This window comes from Megalops cyprinoides, chromosome 4 (assembly GCF_013368585.1).
Source record: "Megalops cyprinoides isolate fMegCyp1 chromosome 4, fMegCyp1.pri, whole genome shotgun sequence".
Taxonomy (NCBI): domain Eukaryota; kingdom Metazoa; phylum Chordata; class Actinopteri; order Elopiformes; family Megalopidae; genus Megalops; species Megalops cyprinoides.
The window spans coordinates 15,624,333-15,647,817 of record NC_050586.1 but is presented as its reverse complement, the minus strand read 5'-3'; the positions used below and the strand labels follow the sequence as shown (position 1 = coordinate 15,647,817).

The window sequence follows — 23,485 nt, the reverse complement described above, 5'->3', positions numbered from 1 at the left end:
GGGTTGTTTTTGCATGTTTGTGATTTGCGGTTTTGTCAACTTGACGATATTCGGGCCTGTGACAAAAACGGTGTCCTGGCAAGCCTGTGCGCGGGGCATCCTAGGTCAGCACCGGCAGTCTCTTTCGGTTCTGCTCACTTGGCTGTGTCAGCGTCACTGTGTCTCACACTCTCTTGCTTTTCATGTCGTTGCTTGTCTCTTTCCCTTCATCTCTGTGTCCTCCTACTTTTTCTCTCATAATTTGAGTGGGGCTATTTGTGGCAGCACGACTCCCCCCACCCCGGATCTTGCAGCCAGACCATATTACCCCTGTGGGTGGTACCACTACAGTTCTGTCCCAACTAGGGAGGTCAGAGTTTTGACATTTAGGCCAAGAGCTACATTAGACACAGTGTTACCTAGCTCTTAGGTTACCTGAGCCCCATAATCCTGGCATCAGAAAGGCACACATAATTTTTTTTTTTTTTTTTTTTAAAAAGGAATAAAAGGACGATGTCCTCTGAGATCACCCCTCAGTTTGGGTGCCTGTCGTGATTGAAAGGTTATGAATCGCATATTACAAAATGTGCTCATCATCAGAATTGTTTGAAATGGACACACTGCATACTTCCAACACTGATCATGGGAGCCTACACCAACACTAGTCCACCTCTCCCTAGTTCCTCCTCTACGTCTCTGTTTCTTTCTGTCCTGCCCTACCTTTCTACCTGTCTTCCTCTGATTCTCTCTCTCTTTTCCCCTTCTCTTTGTCTTTGCTTGTTTTGCTTCATCCAGCCTCCCCATCCTCAGTCCTCCTTGGACTCCCAACTGATGCAAAATGAGTGCTTGCAGCCCTGAGTTTCCCATCGCCGGTAGCAGAGCACAGTGGGTGTGCTGGAGCCGACCATGCAGAGAAAAATACACATCTCAGATTTTGCAGATATGCAACCACAAGATGCAGTACTGTGTGGTACGCTAGGTGGCAGTAGGTGATCAGATGCTCATTTCACTGACTTGTGACTGCTCTGTGCTCTGATTCAACTGAGGATGGTCCAGTTTGCCTGGGGAAAAGTTTGAGGGAAAAGTGACTCGTGGGAGTCCAGTGAATTTAAATATTCAGTAGAAAGGGATTGCTCTGCTGTTTAGGCTGGTATGGTAAAAACAGAGGTGTGTAAATTCAAGAAACTGTATTAGTAAAAGACCTGCACTCAATTTTTCATTTAAAAATGGGGCTGAAAATTCAAAAGCTTCAAGACACTGCCTTCATCAGTGAACAATGTTACCTGCAGTAACTCTGAAACCTCACCACATGTGTTTAAGTTAATTAGACAGGAATTGCCAATCAGTGCTTCTATTTTCAACATCTCATCAGTAGCTTTAATGAAAATTGAGGCTCTGAAAATTGAGTGCCACTGACGATATATGAATTACACATGAATACTGATCTTTGGGTAAATTTTGCTGTTCATCACAGCCCAAGCTCATAGTGTTTATATTTGAGACCACTGAATCTATGCCAGTGCCAGTTGTAGTGCATTAACTTTGACTTTAGCCACTAATGTTAGATTTGCATTTAGTAAGAGACATTTGATATCTAATTGCCTCATGCTAATTTTGAGAAAAAAAAATATGTACAAGCACACTCACCCCCATCATAAATGTGTAACCGCAGGAACCACTACTTGCCAGGAATTGTGTGAAAACCTTTTTACACTGAGATAAAAGTAATGTAATTTGACTCTGTGTGACAGCCATTACTACTGGAAAAAAGCTGAGTTGAGAGTCTAGTCTGCGGCCACCTTGATTGTGGTCATGGGGTATAGATTAACATACGTACAAATTAGATTTAACAGTCGTCTTCACACCCCCACTCCAGTGCAGATTTGACTTCCTTCTACTCCCTGCTGGCAATTTAAACTCAGTTATTTAAACTCACTTCTAAAAGAAAATTGAATTGCCATTTCAAACCACTTAAAGATCACTAATTGCATACTATTACATGCAACCTTTAAATAACACAGGTTACAAAGTGCCTTTACAATCCACACATAGAATCGCACGTACTGCCGTCAAGCATTAATGAAGGATGAATCTGATGCTAACCATTCAGATGAAGGGGAAAGCAATTGCAGTTGCTGACCGTCAAAAGCACTGCGACTGTTTTGCTGAGTGCAAGCACATTTGTGTCAAGGATGCCCGCGTCAGATGGGGTCCCAATCAACAGGTACTTTATGCACTCAACAGCTGACCCAGAATGAGTGTAGCCAACCTTGATTTGAAACCCCGCACATTATGAGAATAAAAACTAGCTGATCCAGGGTCAGCGCTTGCGGCAGATTCCAGCTACACCAGGTTACACGGTTCCCCAGAGAATTCTGTCCCCTGTTCCGCTCTGCATTCATGTCTCCCTCCCAAGTGTCCCACAACACTGCCCTGTTTGTGTTTTTTGGTCCTCTCATTGTTGCACGTTTTGTCCACTCTGGCTCACTGACACACAATGGCCCTGTTGTCCAGCATTCTTTAGCCCCCTGAATACACAGCAGAGTCATGGGGGGCGCGTACCCACACGCACACACAGACACATAGATGGACACACACACAAACACACGGTTGGATTGATGGCTTGCCCAGAGACAAACACTCTTCAATTGTATGGGTCAATCCTCAGTTTGCTGTTTCAAATCATGCGTTTTTTTTTTTTTTTGTGTGATAATGATATTTTCATTGCAAACAGTTTCAGCATGAAGTGCAGGTTTGTTATCAGAAAACGGTGGTGGAGGCTGCGCGTTTCTGTGCATTCTGGATGAAAGGCCACAGCGTAAAACTCAAATCTCTCAAAACAAGCAGAAAAGTGCCCCTAATCTTTCCTTTCCTTCTGCCATTTTATTTTGCTCTTTTCTGACCCTGAATTCTAGCTGTGCATTTTCTGCATGTTTTTTTTTTTTTTTTATGGGCAAGGCTGCACTGGAGCATCAGAGCTTTGCATCCTCACCCCTGTCATGAACACACACAATCGGGATGAATGACTGAAGGCCAGTACGGCAGACTAGCTTCCTAGCATCAGGCACCTGTGCTTCAGTGACCACAGAGAGCGCATGACCCAGCGTACCTCTTCTCTCTCCTGTCTGTGTCTGCTGTGCCCGTCCGTCCATCCGTCTGTGTGTGTGTGGGTGCGTTTGGCTGTCTGTCCGTGCCCCCCCCCCCTTCCCCAGGACGCAGGCGGAGATGGCGCACACCTGCCGCGGTACCATCAACCTGGCCACGGCGCACATCGACACAGAGGACGCCTGCAACATCGTGCTGAGCAGCGGCGGGCGCACCTACCACCTGAAGGCGGGCTCGGAGGTGGAGCGGCAACGCTGGGTCACCGCCCTGGAGCTGGCCAAGGCCAAGGCCATCCGCATGATGCGCGACCAATCAGGTAGGGGACCCGCACCGTGGGCAGAGGGCCATTGGACCATTTTATTTGCTATGTCTGTTTTTTTTCTGGTGTGTGTGTTTTAAGCGCTGCCTAGTTTTTCTCAGGGCTGTTTTAATATTCACTATACAGTACCAGTCAAAAGTTAGGACACAACTTTTATTTTTTATTTTTACTGTTTTCCACATTTTAGAATAATAGTAAAGACATCAAAACTATGAACAAAAGTGGAATTATGCAGTGAAAAAAGCTGTTAACTAGTGTTTATTTTTCAGATTCTTCAAAGTAGCCAATAATATTTTTTAAAAATAAAATTTTTTGAAAAGAAATTCATACATAGCCATCAAGTTATGATTCATATTTGTCTAAGAAACAAATTTCAAGCATTTAAGCAGTCCTGAGATCAAAATATCTTTGAATCCATGTTTTCCATTATGTTAATCGGGTGTGTCCAAACCTTTGACTGGTACTGTATTTTAGCCAACACTGTCTTATGTGTTAGGCTGTTTTGGGGATCTTGAAATTATTGTGGCACATTCCTAAAATGTGATGACAGTGTCACAGGCATGAAAGTGCACCCCGGTGCAGAGCTGCAGGGAGGATGTTGTACATTCTGTCTTGGGAGCAGTAGGCTCAGTTTTACAAGTCTGCATGAGTTATGCAGGTCATTATATGGATCACCATATGGTGCTCTGCTCAAGCTGCAGTGGTATTTCAGCCTGAGACCGGAGTGTCCCCTGGCATTTGAAACAGGGTGAGGCTTTGGATGAAATTGCACTGAGCTGATAGTTCTATAAATGGCTGCTCTTTTATGAAAATAGCCACAAGAGGGAGCCCTCCCAACAAATACAGCCCATGAAGCAGCTTCTCTCTGTGTTTCCATTTATCTTTCATCTGAGAGTACAGATATTAGACCCCCATTTAAACGTTGTATAAACATTCTTTCATTTTCCAAAGGATCTAATCAGGCTTCCTTTTGTTAAAGCAGACTCGTGTTATCTGGAATCTGACATAGGCTTTGTGCCCTATCTTCCCACCTTCAGCGGAGGCTTACTCCCAGACCACTCCCTTGTTCACTCCACTACACTTCTTACCTCACAATTAAGCGAGTTCTATGGCTTCTGTGGGTTCCAGACCCTGAGAACGTACCTCTCTGTATCTCTATAAACAGTTTCAGTAGTGCTGCTGTAGCGAAGCTCCTCAGAACGTGAATCAGCTACAGAGGATGATGACACTGATGAGCCGAGTGAGAGCTGTGGTTCAAAACCTGCAGCACACCTGCTTCAGTTACTCCGCTGTAATTAAAAACTGTTATTAAGTACAGCTTGCTAAATTTAACTCTGTTACCACTGCTGGAAGTGTAGTCTGGGAAGAGTCTGAAATGAGTCCCTTGCATATGGTTGGCTTGCTAATCAGTTGAACAGTTACTTCAATGTGCAGCTGGTGTGAGTTAGCTGTATTATAAATGGAGATATTAGTGAAAAAGTGGGAAGCACGGCTAACCCCTGGAATGTTTTCTTGTTGTTTATTTTGACATCTTGGTCTTCAAGGAGTGTTTGGTTTCTGCTTGCTGGTTTCTGGAGCAATTGCATTATTTCAGTTTTTTTTTTTTTGAAGCAAACTCTATATCTATCTATGTATCTATCTATATCTATATCTATATGTTGTTTTGGTGGTTTCATGTGCTGACTTGCTCACAGATAGTAACATGGCATGCTGACAGACACATCTGTCCTGAAGATGCTTCTCAGTGCCTTGCTGCCCTCGCTCTCTAAACTAAACTAAACTAAAGTGATTCTGTCAAACCTGAAATGTCAATTGGAAATATGCACTAACCAGAGAGCAGAGGACATGAGTGAATGATTCGGGATGCAGCCTCGGGTTCACTGAGATACCCATTGTTAGCCGAGTTGTTAGCTGCCTGAATCTACCTCTACTCTGTCATTCCTACCACATCTTTACTGTCTCCCCTCCCTGACAGAGGGTTAGCTCAGCTCACATTCTGTATCAGCCCACTCTTTTCAGCTGTAATGTCTTATACTGGTCCACGGGGTGCCTTCGAGCCCTAGCCATTCCACTGGCAGTAGTTAGCATTCAGCTCACCCACCACTGAAATTCCAGCAACACCCTTGCTGGCCCTTCCTTATCTGAACACGCGTGCCGGCCATTAACATCTCTCTGCAGACCCGTTGCGTATCTCTCAAGAAAAGGGTGACACTTCAAGCCCTCTTTGTGTATCCACTTATCTATGTTTGGCATTAGTTTGAGAATGTTAACGGCTCAAGGGTACCTTGGTAAAAAATGAATATGAAGAAGACCCTCTCCATGCGTGGGTTTGTGATTAGGGGGTTCAGATAGTCACCTCCTGTATCCAGGTGTCCCCTGGTTCTGGAGCTACAGTGCACTATGCAAAGCCCCAGGCTCTCATTTTCTTTACATATTACAGATGTGTAACTCTGTATTACAAGTCTGTATATACAAGAATCCTTTATTTCTCACATTATTACATTATTTTTCACACTGTTAATGTTTTTGTGGAACAAATTTCCTTTCCCTTCTGTTGGCATAGTCCAACAACCAAGGATATCCCCCATTTGAAGGGATGTTTGGAACGCGCACCTGGCACACATATGGCGAAGGCCTCCTTTCCAGTGCAGCACGCAGAGGGCGGCATTAATGCTCGTGTGAAAATGAAGCGTTGGATTGAAGGTGTGAAAGCACAGGCCCTTTGTTCGACACACGATGAAGACCAGGTGCGGCATGTTTGACTGTTGTGGATTTTCCGCATGGTATTTTTAGGCATAGGTCAAAGAGTGCTTTAAGACAGCCAGAGGAGAAGCAGTGTTTCCGTCGCTAAAAGCCCTCATTCAGCCGTCTGGAGCAGAGTGGCTGGACGGTGAGCGAGAGGGAGACAGAAAGAGCCGGAGCTATCCGTCTATTCTGGGCATGTTTTTCTGTGACCTTTCACATCCAGCATTTCCCTTTACTCATAATTATCAGTCTCTGGCTGATTCAGATTCTCAGTGACTGATGGACTCTGCCAGTCAAGTTGGTGGGCCAAACATGTTGCTCACTGACTGACACATTTCATTCTTCAAATTCTCCACCAGTTCCTTTAAAATCCACCATGCACATCCTGTTTGGCCATTTGAAACACTGCCTCTGATGGCATGCATACTGGTTTAGCGTGAGCGCAAGTGGAGGACGGATTTGAATATTTCGATAGACTTCACTGTGTGAGTGCAAAGTAGAGTTGTTCACAAATCAAGAGGAATAGCTAGCTACCTAGTAAGCACAAAAAGGACCCCCACACCTCAAGCTAATGCGAGTGGAACGGAAAACGTCGGAGATAATGAATTCATTCTAAAGTCATTTTAACTACCAGTTTCAAGACATTCACAATTTTGACTTTGAATGAAGTCTTTCCTTGGGGACCCAACCAGATTAAAGAGTCATTGAAAGTTAATAGTGAGGCGTGGGAAGGCTTTGAAGATGTGCTTTAATTGACAGCTGATAAATACTGTGTCTAGAATTCCGTTTGTTAAAATGGAGTGAAATACTGGCAGGCTAAACTCCATATTAAGGCTTATTTAATAGATGTATTTAGATTTTTTCTCTCCATGAATAGGGGTTGGTCGGTTTTACAGTTCCAGACTTAAGAAGTTGCAGAGAGGAACCAGACAATGAATGAGATGGTCTACTGAATGTAAAATCCTAAATTTTTAATGCAGTTTTGATCGATGAGCATTTGATTGGTGAGAATTTGCCGTGACTAATGAAAGTGACTGACAGCAGTTTTTTGCCAGCGGAACAATTGATCATCCATTCACCTGTGTAACATGGGCAGGTCACACTGTTCCAGACCAGTTGACTTGGGTGGAAGTAAATCATAGGGTGTGCAGTCAAAATCTGCACTGGGGCTCTTTAATGTAGTCCCTGTGCTGCTGCTTCACATTGACCACTTTTCCATGTGCACAGTATTCCACACAACGGTCCTCACCCTGGTTATGGTCGTACTCTGAACAAGCTGTTTACTATCGCTGTGAAATACAGACACCACTCATATTCCTGTATACATGTTAATCAGAGTATCCCGAATAAGCTCTGTAATAGACTGGTGTGAATTTCCCCACTAACTGTCTGATTTGGGGTAACAGCTCAGAAGACGCTTATTTTGCATATTGTGTTGTTTTCTTAGCAGAACAGTTTATTGAGAACAGTTGTCTCCTTGTTGATCCAAAACTGCAAGTGTTTTTGTCAGCGCTGACAGCTGCTGAATTATAACCCAAGATTCCTTGAAAAACTTTGAAGATGCTCAGATGTAGATTCATAGGAGTGTTTGCGTGACTCAATATTGGTGTTTGCGTGACTCCAGTGGAGACCAGTGGAGGACGAGGGTTTTGTAATTTCTCATGGCTGAGAGATGAAAGTGGATACATATTTACAGTGAGCTCAGGGTGTGTGCACTGGGTTTCATTTGAAATTACTTCTTACTGCTGATACACAGGATGTCCTTGGGCTTTTTGCTTTTGAGGAATTTCTTTGAAATGTATGTACCTAAGGCCTCTTCTCCTCATCTTTACAATTAATTGTGTCAAATGTGTGTGTGTGTGTGTGTGTGTGTGTGCGTGTGTGTGTGTGTGTGTGATCAAGAGGGAGGTAGAGAGGAGTACTCTTTTTGCGTGTGCATGTATGTGTGAGAAAGATGGTAAACAGAACACCTGCTTGTGATAGTTGTTTGTGTGTGTGTGTGCGTGTGTGTGTGTGTGCGCGCACGCGCGCGGGCGGGCGTGTGTGTGCTTATTTCTGATGTATGCTCTAACCGACCTCTCCGTGAAGCACCTGCTTCCTCTGAAGGTCAGTCTAGAGCAATCAATCCTCTTTATGTGGCGACTGCAGCTCCTAAATCACGCCGCCAGCCCAACTTCTGCTTGACACTGTTTGTTTTCATTACCTTCTCTATGGCCTTTATTTGCACTTATTTGCACTAACCAACAGCAGAAGTCCAGTGTACCCTTTTCACACGTATTCTGCGTAACAGAATATATTCGTTTTGCCACACAGCTCATATCTTCCCAAGCATGCAGTGGCTGCTGTTCAGTGCTGCTGACTGATTTTCATTAACTGCTTTCTGAATAAGCTGTGGTAACTAAGCATGTGGCAACCAGCCATCAGTAGGTACCTGGTGAGTCACTAGGAGGTGCTAATACAGCGGTGACCTGAGTAGCCCTGGCCACCCTGTGCCAACTAGGTGAAGCTGATTGTGCTACAGTGGACTCCCAGTCATCGTGGACCAATGACAATACCAGACTCTGACTAGTGATTTGTGGGTTATAGGACTTAGCCTGAGCTTAGAGTGAGGGTGATTACTGACTAAATGACTACTGCTACTCATGAGCACCCCCCCCGCAACCTGAGTTTTTAGCACTAGCTCATACAATCAACATTATATATTATAGCAGCTTTGAATCTAATCTAAGACTTGTTGTGTCTGGAGTTTTATTTAGAGTTTAGATGAAAGTACCCTTTCCCTTCAGCCCTTTGCCTAGCTGAACACCACTCCAAGCAGAGCATGCTGGGAGAAAAAGAGTTGGGGGGTGCATGTATTATAGGACCCCACAATTAAAATTAAAAAAAAAAAAAAATCCACCATAAACTAATTTCCTCTGCTTATTGATTTCCAGAGGGAGAGAGGAGGAAATGTAGGCCGTCTCTCCCGCTGTCAATACTGACACTCTGGGGCCCTGCGTCAAAAATAGCGCTTTTATTAGGGCTCTTTTTTACTTTATTGTGTTATTTTTGTGGATGAAAGCACTTTAGCATTCTCTGTTTCCCGGCTGCTTTTTGTGCTATATGCCATCTCGGTGGGTCCCATTAAAATGGCCTCTTCCCCTCCCAAGACCACAGTCCTGACACGATTGAGCATTCTTAAAATTGGGAGAAAATAGGGGAGAAACATTGGTCTTTTTTTTCCAAATTTGGAATGCTCACAGTCCTCTGGTTCCACGGTCCGGAGTCTCCTGTAATTCTTGTCCATTACCACATTACATTCCATCTCAGAACCTGGGTTCAGCTGCTGCTGCAATGAGATTAAGTGCAGCTCCATTTGCTTACTGCCAATTACTGAACAGACCAGCTTTTCTTCCATGTTATTTTACATTTGCAGGGCCGGAACATGTATGGGGTTTGTAGTGTGTATTGATGGATCAATGGGTGGAGCGAAGCTCTATCCCCAGGTCTGTTCATTCTGTTTTTGGGATGTGTCCCTATTGAAAAACATCAGTTTACTGCCTTGTTTGTAATATTGTTATTGGGCCAGGAGGTGGCACCCCTTCCCACCTCACCAGCCCCACCCACACTGTGTCAGGGCTGTCCCAGATCTGTTCATTTGCGGCCCAGAGCATCTCTGGTTTAACACTCGAATCGTGGCCCCAGATTATGTTGTAGATGCTAATATGATTATGACTGCTCTTGAGGAGCTGAGTAAGAAAACCCTGCTAAAGCAGAACATTTGCTTAGTTATCAGATTTTACAGCGTCCTTTTGCTATGCAGAAGGCTATGTGTCAGATAAGGAATGACTTTTTTCCTGCTCTCAAGTGCTGCATACCTAAGGTAATTGATTCGGGAATATATAAAGTTTACTGAGGGCATTTCCTGGAAGCTGTGCCTGGATGAACTATGTCTCCTTTCACATTTCTGGTTCATTTATCAAAATCTTAGGAGCGGAAAATTAGATAAATGGATCATTTAGTCACATTAATCAATTAGACGGGCTCAGATGAAACGTGTTGCGCCCTGACAGCGATGCCATTTCCCACGGAGCCGACCTTTAACCCCGCTCAGAGCTGTCTGGTAAGGCTCTACCCAGGTGCAGACGTGGATGAAAACCGAAAAGTAAATCGCCTCCGAATATCAGGAGGGATTTCAAGGAAATAAACATTGTCATCGCGTAGGTGCCCTGGCAGCTCAGTTTGTGGTATGTAGTTACCTCTGTCAGCCCTGGAGACTGTGGGTGGAGAGTCTGCAATGACGGGTGCCTCTGTAGCTGCTCACGCAAACACTGTGTGATCCCCCCCCCCCCAACCCCTGTTCTGTAAACTGTCACTGCATCAAGTATTTGTCTTATTTGTCTTATTCTTGTAATGCATCTCTTTCCTACTGAGGTTAGCCTCAGTTTGGAATAAAACTATGAGACCACAGCCCTGATTGCAGCACACTTGGCAGCGTGTGGAAATACATCTGCAGGTGTTGTTGGCCAGTTGTTAATGGATCAGAGAAAGGCCTCGTGGTAAATGGCAAGGATACCATAATGACGACGTCATCATGTGATGTCATGTCCCTAGCTGGGTCGGCCCTGTTCACACCCTGTGGTGTGACAGGAGCTCTCGCAACCAGTTTAAAGCTGTGATATTAGGATGCGTCTGCAATGCCTTCACACTTACACTTTCAGACACGAGTCTCAGAGGGGAAAGACGGTTTTCATGTGTTGGCTAATATGTTGGCATGTGATCGCATACAGTTGGCAGTCCCCCTGCTAGAAGCAGCTTCTGCAGTCTGATGTGCTCCATGCAATCCTGGGGTGAGAGAGTCCATGCTTGGTAATAAGGCAATGTGTGGAGCTTTCAGGCGGTAGCTATACAGACCTAAGAAAAGAACATTCAATGATCCCGTGTCTCACGGTTGATTTTTATTACCCACAGTCTTTAGAAGTAAGTGCTGCCCCAGCGCTGAAATAGACACGTGTGGTGTCCATTAGCACATTGATCTCCTGCATCAGAGATGAATCTCTCCAGCAGTGCTGAGGAAGAGCCCCTCCCGCTGACCCTCTCTGAACTCCTCCTCTCTCCAGCCTGCCAGGACAGGCTGCCCGCTGAGCCACACGCCGCTGGCCGTTTGACCCGCTTTCCTGGCAGGTGCCGCTCCGCCCCCCGCTGCGCCTCTGCCCACTGCCCGCTGATAAGCCTCCCTTTCCAGGGATTGGCAAGTAGCTCGGCTTCCAGGAGAAGCGAGCGGAGCGGCGGCGAGGAGACGGGGAATTGTCCCAGGTGTCCGAGGTGACAGATGGGCTTCATTAAGGGACGGCGTGCCACCAGCTGGGCAGCAAGGAGGAATTCATCAGCGAAGCTGTTGCCGTTTGCGTGGCTCCCACGCACAAGCATAAGGCGAAGGGCCTGCTCTATTTGTGTTTACCAAAGGGGGGGTTGTTTGCAGTGACCTGCTGCCTTTCTCTGAGGGAGCGCTGGCTCCTGGGGCACAGCTTATCAACATCACACACCGCACTGGATTGGCACCACGGTGGCGGGGCAGAATTGACTTCTCAGCAGCTCCACCCGACAGGCAGCTGAACGATGTAGACCGTAGACCTCCCAGGTAGCACGCAGCTGTCTGTGTCGGCTTTATCCACTACGGTGAGCAACCAGGTGAAGGTGCCGTCACATCACGCTATCCATGGGGAGTGGGACATATCCACCAAGCAGAGCCGGCATCCCGGGGCCGAGGGAGCGGGCGGACCGAGCCGGCGAGAGTCGAGCTGTCATCTGTGAGAAGCAGCTGCTAGTGACATGCCCAACCACAAAATGGGAAACTCGAGAGACTGAGGGAGAGAACGAGCACGTGTTCCTCTGCCTCCTCTTATCGTGACATCATTGTGGAGGAAGTGGTCTGTGTGGGTGACGGATGGCATCTGTCCTTGGTGCTGAAACACCCCATGTGGTGGCGGGGCAATAGCGCGGGTATCGATTGGCAACGTCTGCCGCGAACTGCTGAGTGGAGTTTGCTCCACCGCCTCCCTCTGCTCCAGCTTTTCCCTCTGCCTCTCCTTCTCTCTCCCCCTCCCTTTCTCTCCCTTCCCTTGTTTTCCCTCTCTCTCCCTCTCTCTCTCTGTCTCTCCCTCCCTCCCCTTACTTTCCCTCTCTCTCTCCCTCCCCTTGCTCTCGCTCTCCCTCTCCCTCCCTCCCTCTCTCTCTCTCTCTCTCTCTGTTCCCCTCTCTCTGTCTCAGTAAAACCCTTCTCTGTGCGTCTGTGAAGGCAGCAGCGCTTAGTCACAGAAGCTCAGTCCTGAATCCAGTGACCTTTCAAGCTTTTCCAACTCCTCCAGTACGGGCAGAAGCCACAGCAGGCTGGGAGTGTGGAACTCCCCCTTTTATTCTGATGGACAAAAAATTCATTGAACCAAGACAAAAAGGACAGTAACCAGTCAGGGAACAACTAAGAGGAGACACAACCTACCATCTGTGTGTAAGTAAGTCAGAGCACTTTCTCTCCTCTCAGCTGAGGAATTTACAGTCAGGGTGGAGAAGAAGAATGGGGCGTGTGTGTGTGCGTGTATGTATGTGTGTCTTTTCTTTGTGTATGTGTGCGTGTGTGTGTGTGTGTGTGTGCCTGTGTGCCCGTTTGTGTATTTGAGTTTGTCTGTGTTTCTTTTTAGTTATGTATGCATTTGTGTCCATGTACATAAATATGTATGTGGGTGTGTAGGTGTGTGTGTGTATGTGTGCGTGTGTGTGTGTGTGTGCCTGTGTGCCCGTTTGTGTATTTGAGTTTGTGTTTCTTTTTAGTTATGTATGCATTTGTGTCCATGTACATAAATATGTATGTGGGTGTGTAGGTGTGTGTGTGTGTGTGTGTGTGTGTGTGTGTGTGTGTGTGCGTGTGCACGTGTGTGCGGAGCCTATGTGTTTTGGAGTTTGTAAGACAGTCTCCTCAGTGTGTTGTGAGAGTTTCTGTCCTCATACTGTTGTGGTTTTGGCAACAAAATGCCGAGAGGTTGCATCGCTTCCAGACTGCCCTGATCAGGCTGGCTGCTGCTGGTGTGGAATACCATGTGCAGCACGGCCGGTTCGCACCGGCACAGCGTTTTTGGGTACCTGCTCTACAGATCACAGCATCACAAGTTCCGGAGCTGTCTGCAGTGTTATTTCCCCGTGTGTTTGTGCGTTTGCTCTCACGGGCTTGCCTCACGTTACGTCTCAGCATGTTTGGAATAATGTAAATCTTTTTTTTCCAGCATTCAAATTCCAGTCTGACCTGGAAAGAAGTGACAGATGGTGCAAATGATTTATTTTTCCTCCGCCGCCTTTCCGGAAGCCGGCCGTCTTAGCGACGCTCGCTCCTCATGCGTCTGACACGGCCCCTGCCGCCATCTCTGTGTGTGCTCACGCGTGGCCGCCCGCCTCTGTCTGTCTGTCCGGAGGGGCTTTTTTGGGAAGCGCGGTCTCCTCTGATTTGCCGCTCGGGCAGGCACGCTGCTTGTTTTTGTGCAAGGCGCTAATTGCCATTGAGGCCGAGTAAAGCTGGATCTTGGGGGGGGGGGGGGTCAAGTGGCCGGTTTTTCCGGTCGCAGGGACAGGGATGTGAAGGGCCTTCCCCTCTACCCCTCACAACCGGGTCTCTCTGAATATTAGAGACCTTCGGCTTCCCATTTCTCTGTTGAGAAACGCTCGGCTGGCCACTGCTCATTAACAGCTTGGTTGCTCAACACTGTAAGCAGATGCAGATATTAAAGCTAAAGTCACTAAACAGGATTAGGAGGCTCACTCTCTCCCTCCCTCTCACCCTTTGCCTCTGTTCAACTCTCTCTCACTTTGCCGCAACAGAGAGGTTATGCCGCCCCAACTGTTTATATGAATTGTCTTGTGCTCAGACGTGTGACCTTTGTTCTGCATGGTTTGTCTGAGCTTGTCTGCAAGACACTGGGGTGTGCGCTCTCTCTCCTTTGTCCAGCTAGTTCCTTCTCAGTCTGTCAGTCCATCCATTCCTCTGTCTGTCTGCCTCCGCAGTCCTTTGGGACACTGCTGCTGGCTGCCACTCCCTGGGGAGCACAGCGTCGTCACGCCTGCTGGAAGCTGGCGTGCCGTGTCCAGATTCGTGTTTAACGGTATCATTTTCAGTTGGGTTGAGGTGCAGCATGGAATTGTATACCTGCCTCTCTTAAACAGTCATGGAGTTAGTATGGCTTTGGCCACTGTTAGTCTGATCCACTGCTCGTACGTAGAGGTTTCCAGTAACTCAGCACAAATCTCTCCGGAGTGTAGGAGAATTGAGTCCCAGCTTTGGTGGCATGGTCTGAAACATATCCACATGACAAACTCCACTGCCTGGCCTGGCTTTTACTATAGATGCAGTTGAGGAGCCTGGGAGAGGCCAATCAGTGCCCCATCAGCATTGCCTAAAGTACCTCCAGCCAATGGACAAAGAGAGCTAATCACAAACAGCGCAGCTCAGGTGTCTGTGCCTGAGTGCCACTTGAGAGACTCCCCTCTGCTGTGCTGTTGATTGGGCTCTGGTGTAACCTGGAGAGAACCCAGGACCCAGCTTCCAGATCTGTACAGTGGTGATTTGGGATGTTCAGTGGTCTGTGCTCAGTGGATCTGCACTGAGACTGGGGGGTTCATCTGTGCCCCCCTCTCTCTCTCTCTCTCTCTCTCTCTCTCTCTCTCTCTCTCTCTCTCTCTCTCTCTCTCTCTCTCTCACACACACATACACACATACACACACACACTCCCTCTCTCCTCTTTCACACTTTTTCTCACTCTATGTTTTCCTTTCTTCCTCTCCTCTCTCTCTGTGATATTTCTCCTCCTGTCGCCTCTCCCTGTCACAGCTAACAAAGGGCAGCCCGTGTCCCAGATATTTAACGGCCTTGTTTGGAACGATGATCTTTTAAAGACATTCCTCAAGGGGGGAAAAGGCTGCAACCGCTGGACAACAATGGCATTTCAATCCTCTTTATCAGGAAGGTGCAGAGCCAGTGTGCTTCTCGCACAGACAAGACGCTCAGGGCTGCTGCCTCCCTAGCCGGGCAGTCTCTCTGTTCATGTTACATTTTACACCGGAGTGTCTTTATAACAAGGCCGAAAGAGAAACGCCCCTCATTGAAGTAAAGGGCAGCCCTGTTGTCAGGGATGCCTTCGCGGTGGGTCCTTGAGTGTGCGTCTCACTTAAGAATAAGACCAGCCTCTGCCTTGCAGTTCCGTTACCCTCTTTAATGGCCGAGTAACGACCTGGAGGATTCCAAACAACGGCTGCTGCTCGTGGAGGCCTACCAGTGGGGTGCTCTGGTATTCGCTGCTGGCTCACATCCAGGAGTCTGGCGAATACCGGGGCCGAATGCTCGACTCGCAGCACGCCTGTTTTGTCCCGCTCAGACCCGAGGATTCACGGGAGGGACTTGTACAGAGGGGGAGGGGTAGCGCCTCTCGCAGGGAGGTGAGCGTTAATCCGAGTCGCGGGTCTGATCAGACCATTCATTGTCGTTCCTGCGCGCTCCGGTTGGGCCCTTAATTGGATTGCCGTCCCGTGGCTTATCAAGATCAGCTGTCATCTGCAAGTGATTTAGCCCACGCCCTGCGCCTCGTAAACAGCACAGCATGGGCGGGGAGGCTGCACACTACATGTAGCGATACGGCAGTGCACTGTACCGAGCACTGTGCGAGTGTCCTTACCCTCCTCCACATTCTGCCAGCCTCCACTTGGAGTGTCAGGCCAGTCATGTTGTTATGGACCTGCCAATCATTCGCAGTGGTGACCCAGCAGCCAATCGTGTACTGTATCACCGGCAGCCCAGTTTCCCCACCCTCACTAACCCGCCCTGTGGTGGTGGTTGGCTCTGGGTCCCCCCCAGGTCAGACAAAGGGGCGCTCTCTGACTGGTTTCTCAGTGCGCGGGTTCGGCTGCACCGTCTTGGGAGCAGCGCATTTTGACGGGCGTGTCATTAGGCTGTCATAAGTAGGCCACCCGTTACCCCCGCTGCCATTTGGCCCCGGTTCAGCCACATCCCCTTTCACTTTTACACACTGCGTTCACTCTCATCCCTCCCATGACCCAGAATGCAAGATTTTCACTCGTGGGAGAGACGCCTTGTACATGGAAAGAAAATAGACCCATGCCAGTGATGATGTCAACAGAGTCCAGAAAAAAACACCAAACATTATATAATGAAAATAATAACCAAAAATAGTAATAACTGTCTTCATCACTGCAATCTAATATCATGCAAACTTATCTTTAATTGTTCCAAATGAAGTCAAGAAATGACTTTCCTCATAAAATGACTGGTAATGATAGCACTGTTAAGTATAGTGTTGTATTCTATTGAATGTTTTATCGAAGTTTCACACGCTGTTAATACTAGATTTTTGTATTATATGGCGTGTATGTATGTATCTCATGGCACAGGATTAAAAACTAACTGATTCACCTTGTGGTCAGAAGAGAAACATTTGCTGAACACACGAGATGAACTGAACAAATTGCACATGTACAGAAACAGTTAGAGGAACAGAACATTCCAGAGAAACTGCACGAATCAATGAGTCAGTGTTCCATATATTTATATTGAACTGGATAAAACGGTTTAGTAATAAGAACAGAATTGCCTAGCACTGTTTCATAGAAGGCTGTGTGAATGTCGGCTTACTGCAGGATAGGGAAGCCTTCAAGCTATTCCTGTTTGTAGACGTTTTATTCTTTAATTGCTTTATTCTTTATTCATTTGAACACTTTCCTTGAAGGAACAGGGTGATTAAAGTTTCTTGTCTTCAGGGTTGTGCAATACAGATGCTTGTTGTGTTTAAGGAAGTTGTACTTAATTACTTCTGCTGCTGTCCAACAATGTTTAGATGACCAATGAGAAATATGCACCCAGGCTAATATAAAGTATGTTGACTGAAAAACTACTGTATTGCATAATTCTACAACATGAGGTTCCTTCTTCCTTGAGCAGAAGACAGCAGTTCTATCTCAGTAGTTATTCTTCCAGTCTTCCTGTCTCCCTAACAAGAGCAGTGAAAGACTTGACCTGTAAATGAAGTAACCATCACCAATTATGGCTCATTCACCATCTTACGTGTGTTGGATGATAGCATACCTGCAAGTTACAGTTTTTACTGAAAGGTTCAGTGTTCTTCCCTGGGAGAGATGCCAACTGGGTCTATGCCAGTGTGGGTAGGGGGGAGAGGGGGGACATTAGGTTGCCTGAAAAACTTGGCCGTTGGGAACGGGGGAAATGCAAAGCAGGCTGTGTAAGATCCCGTGGGAAAACTTGTGCTTATTATTCCGCTGTGCGGAGGTGTCAGATCTGACACCAGGGACTGAATCGAGAGTGTGACCCACCCGCTCCTCCCTCACATTGCGCGGATATGGTGAGGCTGCTGGCTCGTCTCCCTCCGTCCTGTTGGAGGCCTGTTGGTTCTGGGGCTCGGAGCAGATTTTGTCCAAATGATCAGAGGAAGGGGCGGAGTGCTGACACAGTGCAGTACTGCAACTTTGCAACGCGCGGTGGATGGAGCCGAAAGGCTGTAGGAGCTGCTTCACTGTGCAGTAAAGAAAGGTAGACTGTCAGATTTGGCATATTTCACATGCAGACTATTAAAGAAATAGAATTCCTGACAGATTTCAGTAGTCTTGGTCTGGCCTGGCAAAAAAAGAAAGGAAATTAGCTACTTGAGTTTCTGTGAGCCCTGAGGATGGGAGCAGAAACATGTCAGCCGCAGGTGTGAGGAGAGGAGCCGAGCACTCACTGCCCTTCAGTGCAAGCATCAGACCCAGCTTCTTCATGGGCTCACGTCTACGACCTTTCATTTAGTGGGGTTACAATGAGATATTTTATTGCTGTTCATGTTGTGATAGCTTCAGAAGTGTCGTTTGCATATTTTGTTATACATTAGCATATGCTGTTTGGTCTTCAGCTTGATTTTCTGGTATGAAAAACATGGCGACCTCAGCCAGTTGCCAGAAATCCAAATGTAGGGGCCACTAAAATCTTTTTTCCTGATTCATGAACAACTTCTTGGCATCTATCGAAAGAGGTTTACCTTGTACTTTTCAAAGGACCCCTTTTTATTTTTGTCATAAACTTGAAGAGTTGTAAAATTTTCGATTTCAGAGAGATAATAAAAAGAAGTTCTGAAACCAAAATTGTTAGGTAGCGTTAGGAAGGCTGGTCCCTGAGGTGTTTTTAGAAATGCTTATGTTTAAGGGTACGCCCACCACAGGGTAAAGGGTGAAGCTGAACTTGCAGTGAATCCTGTCGATTTACACAGCGTCTGATAAACTCTCAAGGAAACAGATGTGTTTTACCAGAAAGCACATTATGTCATTGGAAATTTAAAGAGCTGCAACATATGGTAGTAGAGTTAAAGTTGTCTGGGTTGATTTTTTCAATGAAGGTCATTATTTTTCCTTCCTGCTTATATTTGCCAGGTCACAAATTGAAGGGGAAATTTTTCATAAGTAAATGACTCTGATTTCTTAACTCAACTGAGTTGTGAATCTGAAAAACTCACAGCTGAATCTTTTTTATAGCAGTATCTGAGAGTGATGGCTATAAGCAACTCCTGCCAGAGACAGTGACCCTTTACTCCTCATAGCAAAGGAAAAGGAGATGAGGCAAAGAGGATAATACGCTTTTTGTAGAGCTGTACACATACATTTTTTACCAGACCTAATTTTTACGTGAATGAAATACGAGGCGGACTCCTTTTGTTTTTGGCCATAGTCCCTGAAAGACGATTGTCTCGACAATGCTGCACATATCTCATCTACACCGTGACGGATAATGGCAGGATTTGCATTGAGTGGCAGGCGCCTGAGGCTGGGCTTTATGGCCGTGAGTGGGGCTTCAGCAGGTGCAGGTAGCCGTGTGAGTGATGTGGTGAGCGGCTGGATGGCTAGCACCCGTCTGTCCGTGTCAGTTTGTCTGTCTGTCCGTGTGTGTGTGTGTGTGTGTGTGTGTGTGTGTGTGTGTGTGCGCGTGAGTGTGTGAGTGTGTGAGTGTGTGAGTGTGTGAGTGTGTGAGTGTGTGTGTGTGTGAGTGTGTGTGTGAGTGTGTGAGTGTGTGAGTGTGTGAGTGTGTGAGTGTGTGTGTCTGTGCGGATCCCTATGCGCGGCTGACTGACTGACGGAGGCTTTTTCTGCTGACAGGCAGTCGTAATTGCGCCCATCTACTGGAGGATTACCATCATGCTCTGACAGACCGTAATTGCCAAATCATCATATCTTCTTTCCTCTCCCCAAAAAAGACTGGCGCGGGGTTTCAGTTGGTGTTTACACCCACCGGTTAATTATGGTTTTTTAAACATCCTCCTGATGGCTTATTTATTATTTCTGCTTGGGGGAGGAATGGAATTCATTCCAAGGGATTTTGTGAGGTGTCTCTCTCTGTAAACGGAGGGAGTGTGACATTTAGATTCGTTTAGCACGTGGGATGTAACACTTCAGAGGTTGTTTCATCATTTTCCTTTTTTGAGTTTGTTATTTGCTTGATCTTCAGAAACTCAGCTGCGCGCTCCATGTGTCAGTCAGCGGTCTGCTGACTTGGGCATACAGGCAGTGCTGTTTCCTCACTCAGGAAGAATGTTCTTACTCCGTTATTTATGCCTCCTGTTCTGTATGAGCATCATGATCTACTACAACCAATCATCATGCTCTAGTGCTGATGGGAGCTTGTGGAATCAGTGATGCTTTGGCTTCTAGTCCTGCTCGCCTGATCAGGAAGGCCTGACTGAGATGTACGTGCAGCTGATGCTCAAAAGAATCCAGCTTTTGTGCAGGAGGTGAGCTGTCTCACACCTGCCTGCCACTGCCCAGCCCCTTCTCATGTGAGACGCTCAGTCCCAGAGCAGGGGACAGCCCTGTTAACATGCAGTTTTGCCTCCGGCCACAGGGTGCACAGAATGCTCTCTGACGCACCCCTTCACCGGGTAACTCTGATTGCGTTTTACCCCTTGCTTTCCTCCAGAAATCGTGTAGTCTGGATCCGCTCAATCGAGAGCTGGGAGCGACGAGCGTAGCGCGTCCCGCTAATCGCTCTAATAAGGACAATTATGTGTTCGTCCGCATGCCGCTGCCCCCCCCGTGCCCGCCTTGCCGCATACGGGCTCAGCGCACAGGCGCTGGAGGCGGGGCCGTGGTCTTCCCGAGCCAATCAGCCGGCCCTCTCTGAGACCGAGGGCAGCCAATCTAAACGCGCCTACAGAGCCCTGCCTCTCTGCTAGGAGGCACGTGAGCGACTGAAGGGTGATGATGTCACCGCCATTGTAAGGTGAACTCCGAACAATGCTCTGAAGCGCTCGGGTGGCTGTGCGCCTGGCTTCCCCTTCAGTCTCTCTGACATCAAGGTCAACGACCCTGCGTGAACGCTGTTCGCTGTGTTTTCAGATCTGCTTCGGCAGCCCGTACACTCTTACACAGAGTCACAGAAGCACGTGGCTATCACAGTACAGGGGAACATTGTATGGATAAATACTATTTACTGTAAGCCTTAGAGTTTTCCTGAACGCTGGTTTCAAATGATCAGCTAACAAATGATAAAATTGTATAGTTAACAGTGGGAACAATGGGAATAGGCTTTTCCTTAACAGCTCTTGTGGTGTGGACACCGAGGACATAATGCACATGCAGGTGGTTTATTTCCTCAAGTGTCTTGTGTGTGAATATTAGATCCCCACAGACTGGCATTTGGAACAACTTTGGCTTAATGATGTCCAAGTGAAGCACAGGTTTATGTGCTGCACCTGTGCGGAGTTGGAGTGGCATAAAGCCCTTAAGGCAGGAGGTGATTGGCCCCCGTTCTGGATCTCCAGCCCCAGGACATCTGTGTGTGTGTGTGCGGCACACAGAGGGGAGTCTTTCTTCGGGGAAAGCCAGCGGAGCGCAGCTCATCTTCTCCCTATCCCCCAGTGAACCAATCCCATCAGGCTGTGCACCACGCGCGCGGTCGGTCTGCGGAGCGCGGAGAACCCGTCAAGGTCAGAGTGACATTAATGGAGGTCGGCCGTTTAATTATCTCTGTCCGCACCCGCCTTGGGCCAGCCATGAATTATACACAAGTGTTGATGGGTGTAGGAGAGGTGCTCGTGGAGTGTGAATCCGCAGAAAAACACGGACGGGATACATCTACGCGCCTGGCTCTCTCAGCGGTCCGGCCACCGCGATTCAGTGCCCTCGGCCCCATCCCGTCATCTCTCGTTGTGGATTCCTGCAGAGGAAATATGAACCGTTTGTTCACGCAGCATTAGGCTTGCGTTCAGTCCCCTTTTTTTAATATTTTAAGGCGTGTTGAAACGTCGCTGCTGGGTGAGAGCTAGCAAAAAATAACTGTCTCTTCTGCCTTTTGAACTGGTATCATCCTGATCAACTGAACAACCCGGAGTCCCCCAGCGGCGTCTCTGTGGCAGGTCCTCTGGCTGATGTTTCACTGTCCTTGGGAAGAAATATAAGTTACATAAATAAAACCGTGACCTCGGGGGGCCTGAATGTCCTCATGAATGCAGTGTAATGTGATGTGTGTGTGTGTGTGTGCGCGTGTGCGTGTGTGTGTGAATATATGTACTTGTGTGTCTGCGTATGTGAGTGCCTCCTTTAGTGGAATGAGCCCCTCTCTGTGGAGCAGCAGGGTTTACTGAGGAGCCTTCCAGCCACACACACACACACACACACACTCTCGCTACGTGTGCTCTGCCCTTGACAGGAGAGGACAGCAGCTACGAGGCGGAGCCTCTCTCCGGACCTCAGGCTGCGGCCATGTGACTCCTGTGGGCTGTCGTCCACCAGCTCCCCCCGACTTTGTTCCTGTCCCAACTTTCACCCTCCTTCATTTCCTCTCTCCGTCATGCCCTCTCCTTGATTACCATCATCCACTCCATTATTTCTCCTCACTCACCCCAAAACCTCTTTACCTCTCCTTTTTAACTGCCTCGTCCTGCTGCTTCCGAACTCCAGCTTTGTCCTTCATCCTTTCTCTTTCTCTCCTCCACTCTGTTCCCCTGCTCTGTCCTTCTGTTCTGCTCCCTTTCTTCCTCTTTCTCCTCTTCCTCCTCCTCCACTAAACCTCCCCTCCCTCTCTCCTCTCACACGAGCGCTCTAAGATGCCTAGAGCAGAGGCATCAGCTGCAACACGAACACATGGTATTAATTTAATTCTGACTGTCATAATAAACTGTCTCTGCTACTTGTAAACTCTGTGATTTGCATCGCAATGTGTCATTAGGTAAATTAGTGATGATGATCATGGAGATTGCTGCAGTAGCAGCAAGGGAAATGAAAATAACCTCAATTATGACAATAATCCCAGTCACGGTGCTGCTTAGTGGGATATAACCTGTGGTACAAATGGCAGACCGGGTGATAATAATGAGCCTAATTGCTAGTGTTTGCAGTGCTGTCTTTGAGCGCTACTGAGCTGGTGTGAGTTTGGTCTACAGGTCTCTCTCTAGCTCAGGGAACATCAAACAGGAATGCTGTTCAAGGACACTCGGAGCCACAGACCATGTTTAGGGCTTTTAATGAGGCTTTCTCATTAGCGAGGGTCATTAATTCCTGAAGTTCTTCTTTTCCCGGTGGGGCTCACAAACATAGGAGCCAATGGGAGAAATCAAAGGAGACCAGGAGCTGTGTTGCAAATGAGTCGGTCATCGGCTTCTCAGCGTAAAATTCGACCATGCTTGAATGTGTTAATAGTGATAATTACAAAATATTGATATTTGCATTCGTCTGTGCGCGTATGCTTGAGGGGAGAGACTTGTCAGCCCCCAACCCTAATTGTGCCACAGAAACATGATCAGTGAGGTGTACTGTACTATACTGTATAGTGCACTGTACAGTAAGATGCAGGGTCACTTAAAAATGCAGCATCTTGGGTATGTCCTGGGATGCTTATTTTTTTAAATAAAAATGTACTGTATGTATATATGCAGTAAAAGTCAAACGTTTGGACACACCTCATTAAGATAATGGGAACCATGCATTCAGAGGCATTTTGATCCAAACACTTATGCTTAAATGCCTGAAATCTGTTTCTTAGACAAATATAAATTGTGAGGTTAGTTATGAATGAATTTCTTTCCAAAAAAATTTAATCAAAGGAAAATGTATTTTATATACGCACATATACGTACATACATGAGTATATATGAGTATGTATAGGTTGACAGAATGACCTGACCTGACTTCCGCTATTGAAATGCTCCCTGCCTTCCCCTGAACCCTTCAGAGAATGACCGTGGTGTGGCCCTGCAGCAGTACACAGGAGGCACCGCAGCATTATGCAGTGATATTTGCTTGCCTTCGTTTTGCATGTCTTGTTTGGT

At 47.2% G+C, this 23,485-nt stretch overlaps 1 protein-coding gene across 2 annotated transcripts in view; it reads left to right on the top strand.

Annotated features, from left to right (window-relative positions):
• si:ch211-106a19.1 (uncharacterized protein LOC561797 homolog) overlaps window positions 1-23,485 on the top strand; it is a 71,381-nt gene that overhangs the window by 7,122 nt on the left and 40,774 nt on the right. For both annotated transcript variants that reach the window (XM_036528081.1, XM_036528079.1), the window contains exon 2: window positions 3,192-3,400. In XM_036528081.1, the coding sequence (XP_036383974.1) occupies window positions 3,192-3,400 (209 nt within the window). The remainder of the gene's footprint in view (window positions 1-3,191; window positions 3,401-23,485) is intronic.